At 44.5% G+C, this 10,000-nt stretch overlaps 1 protein-coding gene across 3 annotated transcripts in view; it reads left to right on the top strand.

Annotated features, from left to right (window-relative positions):
* Positions 1-10,000, top strand: part of plppr2a (phospholipid phosphatase related 2a) — a 32,515-nt gene that overhangs the window by 20,272 nt on the left and 2,243 nt on the right. For all 3 annotated transcript variants that reach the window (XM_048246394.1, XM_048246396.1, XM_048246395.1), the window contains 2 exons: positions 7,403-7,523; positions 8,693-8,943. In XM_048246394.1, coding sequence (XP_048102351.1) covers positions 7,403-7,523; positions 8,693-8,943 — 372 coding nt within the window. The remainder of the gene's footprint in view (positions 1-7,402; positions 7,524-8,692; positions 8,944-10,000) is intronic.

Below are 10,000 nucleotides of genomic sequence, written 5' to 3'. Positions count from 1 at the left end.
TGCATTTACTGATTGTGCATGCTGGGTGCCAGGCTGGGTGCCAGGCTGAGTGCCAGAGTGCTCCTCTGCCTTGTTTTCCCACTGCAGTGTGTTTTTACTCGTACCTGTAGCCTGTCAGTCAGGCCTGACAGTGATATGGATCATGTCAGCAGGGATGCTGCTGTAGTACTCAAAACAGACCTCTAGAGGGCGCCATCTATGAGACAGTGTCTTCACCCAGGGGCTTGCCAGGGTGCCTGTTCTGAGGTCTTGTTCCCTGAGTGAGACTCCTCACCTGCAGATGAGTGTCTGGGGGGCTACACACAGAGGTCCAGAAGATGTTGTAATTATGTTACTCCACCCATCTCATCATGCACTCTTGGACCTCTGGCACTTGGTCTCCCCAAATTCTCAAGTGCTCATCTGTGCTGTGTTGTATCACAACATGTGTGAACTTTGAAGCACCAGCCAACTTTTCTCTGGTTTCCATGTAATTCTTTCATGAATGTGTAATCCAGCAGAATACTGTGTGCAGTTAGCCTAGAGCTTGTGCTGCATTTTGAGATACTGTCCTTTGGTACTTACTATATATAGACACACATTTAATATGCACAGATTGCACACACATAAACACCTATTTACACACACACACACACACACACACACATAAACACACACATACACAACTCATTAATGCTTTTCACACTTTCTAGTCTTGAATTTCCCCTGGGGATCAATAAAGTATCTATCTATCTATCTATCTATCTAGTCTCAAATTTCCATCTTCCGCAGGTCCTTTTTAGATTGTGACTGTGGCATTATTAGTCTGACAACCTCAAAGGCTAGAATGAGTTTGTGTTGCACTGCACCATATCCCAGATTGTGTTCTGTGTACTGTAAAACCTTAAGGGCTTTGACACACAGGCCCCCGAGCAGCATGGTAAACTCACACGGCTCTATTCATAAGCACAGTGAATGTCTAATAAAGAATGCATGACAGGCCCCTGAGCCACTGCTGCTCAAGCCATTATTTTACTCCTGCTTCTCACATCTTGCCTCCTAATTAACACTTCCTGTCCAAAGGCTGACAGCACTCCGGGATGTGTTAGCACTCATGCAAAGCAGCACGGAGGCAACAGCTATTAAATTGTGGTAACGTTTTTTTTTTAACTCTCTGTCGCTCGCTCTCGCTTTCTTTCTCTCTCTCTCCATCTCTCTCTGTCTCTCTCTCTGTGTCGGTGTAGTTTCCCCGCTGTATTGAACAAATGCTGTGGAAAAAATACTAATTTCTAGCCTCAAATTCAGCTTGAAATGGCTCCACTCACTGCATCTGCACTGAACCTGAGTGTGGGAGATTTGTGAGCACATTTGGGGTGGAACAGACGGGATAATGTCTGCAGGTCCTAATGTGATGCTTTTGTTGTGATCAGAGGACATCTGTGTGGACTGGCTCGAGCAGACATGTCAAGCTCAACTAATTTCTCAGCCTCTTCGAAAACCGCACATTCTATTAAACATAATGATGCTCCATTAGTACTTTGAAGCCCATGCTGTGTTACTATATAGTCATTTGCACCGTGGTTATGGGTCATGCTTATTAGGCAGGTGTGTTATTTTCTTATTTAGGGAAGATATATTTTAGAGATTCATTACCTATAACTGTATTTCGTCCCCTTAGAATTATAGGGTTCTATCTACGTTCTGAGTAGTTCTGAGATATTGAGCTTCAAAGTCTTAGAATTCCATAGAGTTATACTGCTAAGTGGAACAAACCTCTTCAGATATAATGTTCAAAAATGTATACAACTACAAGAAACACCTCACCTCATCTTCTTAAGGTGTCACAGAATAAGAATATGTAAACAACTCAATTTTGACAAAAATGTCAGATAGAACCATATAATTCTAAGGGGACGATGTATATTTAATGTATTTATACATTAAAAAAATTATATTAAAATGGTTCCCACATATACAGTAATTTTTTAGACTGGCACTCCAGTGAGATGGGGACTAGGGGGAGTAAATGCCCCTGAGGCCTCATGGCCGTTGCCCAGCCACGTCACTAATCGTGGCACCTGGGCAAAAGAGGCAGATGGCAGTGCTAGGGTTTCATGGGGTGGGTAGGAGGGGGCACTCAGTGGCATTTCAGCATATGTCAGCTCGCCGTTCCTCACTGGACGGCCCTGACCACCGCAGAACTCCTTCAAGAGCCCGAGGGAGAGACGAGGACGAGAGAGGACGAGAGGGAGGGGGCGCAGAAGGAGATGGGATGAGACAGCATTCTGTTTTTAAAGGAAAGGGTGAAAAAAAATGAAAGAGAGCAAAATGAAAAGAATAAGAAAGAAAGAAAGAAAGAAAGAAAGAAAGAAAGAAAGGGAACGGAACCTGACAAACTGGTAATAATGGCAATAGGTGACGCTTCACCTGGCTGGTTTTGAAGGACCAGCTCTATTTACTGAGGTGTGCTCAGTCAGCCTGGCAATGCTGTGTTTTTTTATACAAGTGCGAGTTATGTCCAGCCAGCCGGTCTTCACAGCTGCCCGAATATACACAGAACACTCAGATCCTGAACAGAGCTCAGAGTGCAATCAACAGCAATAAATCAATCACCATCTCCCTTATTTTCCCCCTTCTTTACACACACACACACACACGCAAGCACTCACACACAGACACATATACTCTGGTGCACTCAAGCAGAATGAGACAGTATTTTACAGCCACACTGAATCACTGTGCTACCGTGCTCTAATGCTAGTCGGTAGTGGTGCCTCAGAGGGTTGTGATTCTTGAACTCATACTCCGAGGGAGATCTATGGTGTCATATGTGAGAGGACAGGTATTTGGCAGAGTGCCCCAGGCTGTTTCTGTTATAGTGCATAGGAGATGACGTCTGAAGCGTTCATGAACACACAATCACTTGTACATTTATGTGGAAGAGTGCATATACTGTATGCTGTGCTTTGTGTGTGTGTGTGCGTGTGTGTGTGTATATGTGTGTGTGTGAAAGGTGACCATCAGGAAAAGAGTATATCTACCCTGCTCCTCAAAACACATGAGGAGTAATTTATTGTCCAATGTCTTTCTTCTGTTTTCACCTCTCTCATACCCACATCTCATCAACCTCTCATCTCTCCCTCTCTTTTTGTCTGTCTCTCCTCATCCCCATCCTGTTCCATCACTCCATCCCTTCCTCTGTGTTGGTAGTCTGTTTTGCTATAGTGTGTTTTCTGCCCATTTTGATTTCACTTGGGGTGGGCTTGCCATCTGCTAGTCATTTTGGCTCAAAACTGCCAAACAGGAAAGAGCAGGGCAGAGGAGAAGATTGCTCTTAGAGGGAGGAACTGCAAGGGAGGAACATGGGATAGTATGAGATGAAAAATGCAGTAATGCACTGGAGGTGAGCCTAAGGTCCAAGCTGACCTTCTGCTCATACACACATCCTTTAGTGTGCTATAAACACACTGCCTGTGCTGTGAAATGAGATTCTGCCCACTGGCCAGTAAACACCATCACATGATACCAGTGCACTGTAGCACAACCACTATAGGACAAATTACACATTATGTTTTTGTTGTTTGTTTGTTTCTTGGCGTAAAAGATGTATAATAGCTTGTCATAGACATAGCTGCAAAGCTGGGTGTACAAATAGGAGTTTGAGGTCTTTGCCAGTGCTAGTATGTGTAGTCTTCACAACACCCAGGCTGTTTGTTGTTCTCTGGGAGAAAAACAGATGCGTGCGCTTGCTCACTACGCCTCACCCAGCAGCCACAGTTATTGTTCCCGTCGCCTCCTCTGAGAAGAGCGGCATCGATCAAGTCCACAAACACAAACATCATGGCATGCTGACAGCGGGCTGCCAGAGAGATGAGATGAGTGGGAGATCCCTCCATCAAGATGCCTGTCTAGCAGTCAGTCAGACAAGCCCCTCACAGCTCATAAAAACAACACATTCAGACAACACAAGACAGACGAGACAGGCAGCTCAGCAGTCTGCCCTTATATGATCACAGTCCCGCTAGTTCTCGCCGCTTTCTCCATTATGTTGTAAAAAAAAAAAAACGTATACCTGCAGGGGTAGTTTAATCATTTCAGAAGGGAAGCGCAATATTTACATTCAGGTCAAAAGCCCCCGCTCAGCACCTGAGGCTATGACACATACTGTAGCTGAATAACTCCCTATACTGGCCCTGTGAAGTGTATAGCATTGCTACTGATGCCACCGCATGCCACCGCTATGTGGTGATAATGATGTTGTTGACCTTTAGGAAAGATAATGTATTAATTAGGAGTGATATTTACAGATGTGCGGCCATGCACAGGATGGATGCAGGGTAGTTTCTTTATGTAGTCCACACCCCACATCCTCCATCCCAGCAGCCACAGTACACACACAGTGTTTTGTGTGTGTGTGTGTGTGTGTGTGTCTGTGTGTGTGTGTGTGTGTGTGTGTGTGTGTGTGTGTGTGTGCGTGTGTGTGTGTGTGTGTGTGCGTAATGCGTGTGCGTGTGTGTGTGTGTGTGTGTGTGCGTGTGTGTGTGTGTGTGTGTGTGTGTGTGTGTGTGTGTGTGTGTGTGCGTGTGTGTCGATACACCATGTCTGCTTCATTGACTGCCCATCCTATTACTTTCAGGATCTTTGGGCTTTATCTGTACAGTGCAAAATAGCTGCCATCTCTGTCAGCGCAGACAGTCTGTCAGAATCAGCTTCACAATCAAATCCCATCTCATGCTCCACTCTCTCTCCTCCAACTGCTCTCTCAGCCTCTATACTCTCTAACTCTTTCACGCATCTTTTAAGTCTATAGCCGAGCTGAATTTATTTGTTATTACACGTACTCGTAAGAGCAGCAAAACTTAGACAAAAACACCTCCCCCTCCGGCTGGTCATTAATTCAGGACAAATGTAAAGTCTAAGATTGTGTTTTCAGTTGTAAATGCTCTGAGAGAAGCTCCTTCAGCAAAACACTGAAAAACGATGAGCTTACAAACACAGAAACAACCCGAGACATGTGTATATGCAGTGGGGATTAATGGCCCAGCTTATTGTCATTTACACTAACCAAAGTTTGTGCAGAACCCATAAACCTAAGTGATCGTTTGTGAGGGACCCTCATTCTGTGTCCCCCCAGCCACATCCTCATACAATACTGAACTGTGCCACAGTTTGGTCTATCCACTGGAAGAGAATTGCCGTAATTGCGCCCAAATCCATCCCAGATCAAATGAGCCGTCACCGCACGGTGCTCGGAATGAACACCCTCAGCTGTGTGACTGGGAAACTTTCTCCCCTTCTGGCTCTAGGAGAGAGTGCAGCCAAAACGTTAATTACCAGTCTGTCCCAGCAAGAGTTGATTAAGGGTGTGCTGCACACATTAGCATTAGTCACAGTCACAACACACACACATATACACACACAAACACAAACTCTCCTCCTCTTATTTTGCCTCCTCTCTCTATCTCTCTCTCTCTCTCTGTCTTTCCTGTCTTCATAAACACACTCCCCCTCGCACTCTGTCTTTGTCACTCTCTGTTCCCTCCACACACACACACACACACACACACACACACACTGTACTTTGCACTCATAACACACACACACCACACACACACACACACACACACATGCACACATACACACACACACATACACACATAATCCAGAGCACCCCTCGGCTGTCAGACTCATTCACTGATGCGCCGTCAGACGTGGGTGAGGAGCAGAACACGCTGTCTCCTCCCGTCTCCTCTTGTCTTCGCCTCCACGCGAGCGCTGATGTCACAGACGGAGGGAGCGCAATCGGTCAGCGGGCTATTCTTGGTCCGGCGTCGGGTAGAAGCTCTCCCCTGCGTGCCCCCCACTCACACACACACCCCACACACACACACACACACACACACACACACACACACACACACTGGTCGATGGCCAGGGAGTCAGTGTGGATTTGCAGACTGCTTTAAGGGGTCCTAGAGAGGGCAGCTGGGGAGTTTGCAGCTGCAGGTGTGATGCTCCACTGAGCCCAGACTAGGCTGTGTTTTTGTGGTTTCCGCCTTACCTTGTTGCCAGCGGCTTTTGTGATTCCTCTCTGCTCGTTCAGGTCTGCTTGCATGAAACAGTGCACCAGCCTTTGGGCCTGAAATGTCTCACTCGTGGCATATGGGAGCATCAGTTTCCCATTGATGCAACTGAGTAAAGGTGTGAACAAAATTGAAATGCACCTTATATGAGACACTGTCTGTGGCAGTGAAGTCTAACCCATTGCTCGTGGGCTTACTTAATTTTGCATCAGTCTAACCTCCTCACTCTCTCTCTCTCTCTCCCTCCCTCCCTCTCTCTCTCTCTCTCTCTTTCACATCACCATGCAGAGTTGAATTACCGACCCTGCTGAGTTAATGCAGCAGTCTTCTGTTCATTTTCTCATGCATTTCTATGTAAAGTTTCTGTGTGAAATTACACAGTCCACCTCAATCACTGCACTATGTGCAGTTATATATTCCTGTTTCCATGGAGTGCAGTCATTGCTCGGTACAGGAACAAACCACTAGGAATAGTGGAAGAAATCAAATTTGAACTTAGCACTTAACTTAATGAATGTGGGTAGAAATGAAAATAGGCTGTAGTGGTGGAGAAAAATGGGTTATGAATATAGACTATTGAAAATGGATCATTGCATTGTTGCATGGGAACAGAGTGTTCCACAAACAAAGGAAATAGAACATCACAGCATGTTTCATTTAAGAGAATAAATGCACATATCAAAGAAGGGGAAGTGTTCTCTGTTCCCATCAAGTGACCTGCTAGAACATGAAGTGCATTGACGTGTTTCAGGACTGCCGTGTGCTATTTCTAAAAATATAAATCTTCATGTCCTTTCTCCATTGTTCATGTCAGCATCCATGAGTAGTCAACCTTACAAAAGTACAGCATTCACCCATCAACTGCTGCATCTCTTGAGAGTGTGTTTGGCATGGTTGAATGGACAGATCTGGGAAGATGAAGGGCTTATGTCGATGGCTTGGATGGATAAATATATATTGGATTTAGGGGGACATACTAGCACAAATGGAATGTAGTATTCATAGTTATGGTTTCATTAGTCTAGAATCATCTGTAACTGAATCATTGTGTTTTCATTAGCTTAGAATCAATCCTTCTTTTGGACATAAGGACCATGCTCTCTTTTACATAGTCCACCATGTTGCGCTGCCATGTTTCTAGAGTAGCCCACATTAGCACCAGAGAGGGTCTTTAGCAATTGTGTGGCCACAGATGGCCATGTTAGCTTCTCCTATATGCTTTGAAAAGACAAGGGTGTTTAGTTGGTTGCAATCTTTGACTTCACCACTAGATGGCACTAGCCCCTTGATACAGCACCTTTAAAAGGCAGCACGTGGCCTCATGTGTCTCTGTGCCTCAGATCCTGATGGGGGAGCTGATGGTGTTCTTCCTGAAGGCGGAGGGGACTCAGGAGAAGACTATAGTCACCGCAGACTGCTGCTACTTCAACCCCCTCTTCAGACGCATCATACGCTTTCTTGGTAGGTGCAACCATTGGGACGTGTGAGCACAGAGGTGTGCAATGATTTCCAAAGATTTCAGCATGCTCATATAAGCATACACACACTAACACACACACACACACACACACACACAGGACACATAGGCGCACATATAAGATGTTATATACTGTACATTCAAATTCAATACCAGAATGAATTAATACCTAATACCAGAATGAAACAGGTCCTGTCACATAGATTAATCAGATAAAATTGCAGGTGCAAAGTGCAAACTCTTGATCCTCAAAAGATAGAAATGACAGAAAATATCAGGCTTTTAGTGTGTCACATCACTACAGCATTGTGATCATTTATTTTTTTTAAACAATTTAACCATGATGTTCCCTAAACTGAATATAATTTGACTTCAATCAAAAATTACTTTAAAAATGTGTCATCTTTCTCTCTGTCTGTCTTTCTGTCTCTCTCTGCCCCTCTCCCTTAAAATAATCTCTATGTCGATCTCTCTCTCTCTCTCTCTCTCTCTCTCTCTCTCTCTCCTCTCTCTCTCCTCATTTCTCCCTCTCTCTTTTTCAGTCTCTTATGAACCATGTGTCTCTCTCTCTCTCTCTCTCTCTCTCTCTTTCTCTCTCTCTCTCTTTTTTCTCTCTTGTCTCTGTAGAACTGTCTCTCAAACATAAGGTTTAAATATTTTGCATTGCCAAAGCTTGAAATTTAAACATAAGGTTTACATATGACAAACATATTATATCCAAGACAAACAAATGCATCTCTAAGATGAACCATGTCTCTCTCTCTCCCTCTCTCTGTCTCTCTCTCTCTCCCTCTTTTCTCCTGCTCTCTCTCTCTCTCTCTCTCTCTCTCTCTCTCTCTCTCTCTTTCTCTCTCTCTCTCTTTTTCTCTCTCTGTCTCTGTCTCTCTGTCTCTCAGCTTTATTAGCATGACAAATATTTTTGCATTGCCAAAGTAGAACATTTAAACATAAGGTTTACATAGAGAAAGCTTGGAGTACATATTATATATGACAAACATATGCATCCAAGATTAACAACAACACCCTAGTCGACTTGCCCTTCCTCTCTCTCCTGCTCTCTCCCTCTCTCTCTTCTGCTCTCTTTCTCTCTCCCTCTCTCTCCTGCTCTCTCTCTCTCTCTCTCTCTCTCACTCTCCCCCTCCTCATCTCTCAGGCGTCTACTCTTTCGGCCTCTTCACCACCAGCATCTTTGCCAACGCCGGCCAGGTGGTGACGGGCAACCAGACGCCGCACTTCCTGACGGCGTGCCGGCCCAACTACACGGCGCTGGGCTGCCAGTCGGCCATGCAGTACATCACGGAGCGTCGCGCCTGCACGGGCAACCCTCTGGTGGTCGCCTCAGCGCGCAAGTCCTTCCCCTCCAAAGACGCTGCGCTCAGTGTCTACTCCGCAGTCTACACGGTGGTGAGCACACGTTACACAGTCAGTAACACACACACACACGTTACACAGTCAGTTACACACAGACACACACACACACACGTAACTTTAACTGTACAGTATACAGTTACATAACTGATACATAACTGGATACTACCGTGTTTACTGTCTCATATGCTACTGTCCACCTGTCTGCACTATATGTCTTATACTGTTTTATACTTTTGCACCTGATTGTTTATACTGTTTTATACTGTACCCACCTGTCGCTTTTATACTGTATATTACACATTGCACTTTTTTGCTTTTTGCACTTCTGATTAGACGCAAACTGCATTTCGTTGTCTCTGTACTTGTACTCTGCACAATCGTAATAAAGTTTAATCCAATATAATCTAAACATGCAAACCTAGAGACACACACATATGAAAGCATGTGGACACATACATGTAGGCATTACTTTCTCTCTGTGCCTTTGTATCAGGCACACACACGTTCAGTAAATACTTGAAGTCGTTGACCACATATTGAGAAGAGAGAGGAACATTTATCATTCCTACAGAGGACCACGCACACACACACACACACACACACACACACACACACAAGCACACACACACACGCACACACACATGCACACGCATGAGTATAAGTGGACATTAATCATTTAAGGACACACAGGAGGACCAGCGCTGTCATATGAAGGTCAACCATAGACAGTGAGAAGCAGTTGCTTTTTACAGAGCGGTTAGCCATTTAATCCCTGCTACTGACCCTGTGTCAAACCAGGACACTAGGTTATGTCCTCACATTAAGGCTTATTTAAGGCGCTCTCATGAGATGGCTCTCAGCAAAAATGTATGAACCCTCTCTCACCAAGCCTCTCTCATATGTACCTCTGTTATTGTATTGTATGTATAATATTATTGTAGTGTTATTGTGTTCAAAATAAATTAAAAGTAATTAAAAAAATAAAATAAAACGATAGCTAAAAAGCATAATAGCCATCACTATTACGGTCTACAGTGAATGTATATTACTGTATATATAAATGCATTAATGTGTATAGATTTCAGCATGC

Source organism: Alosa alosa, chromosome 6 (assembly GCF_017589495.1).
Source record: "Alosa alosa isolate M-15738 ecotype Scorff River chromosome 6, AALO_Geno_1.1, whole genome shotgun sequence".
Lineage (NCBI taxonomy): Eukaryota > Metazoa > Chordata > Actinopteri > Clupeiformes > Clupeidae > Alosa > Alosa alosa.
Note: the sequence above shows the minus strand (reverse complement) of the source record. Positions and strands in the feature narration are given on the sequence as shown.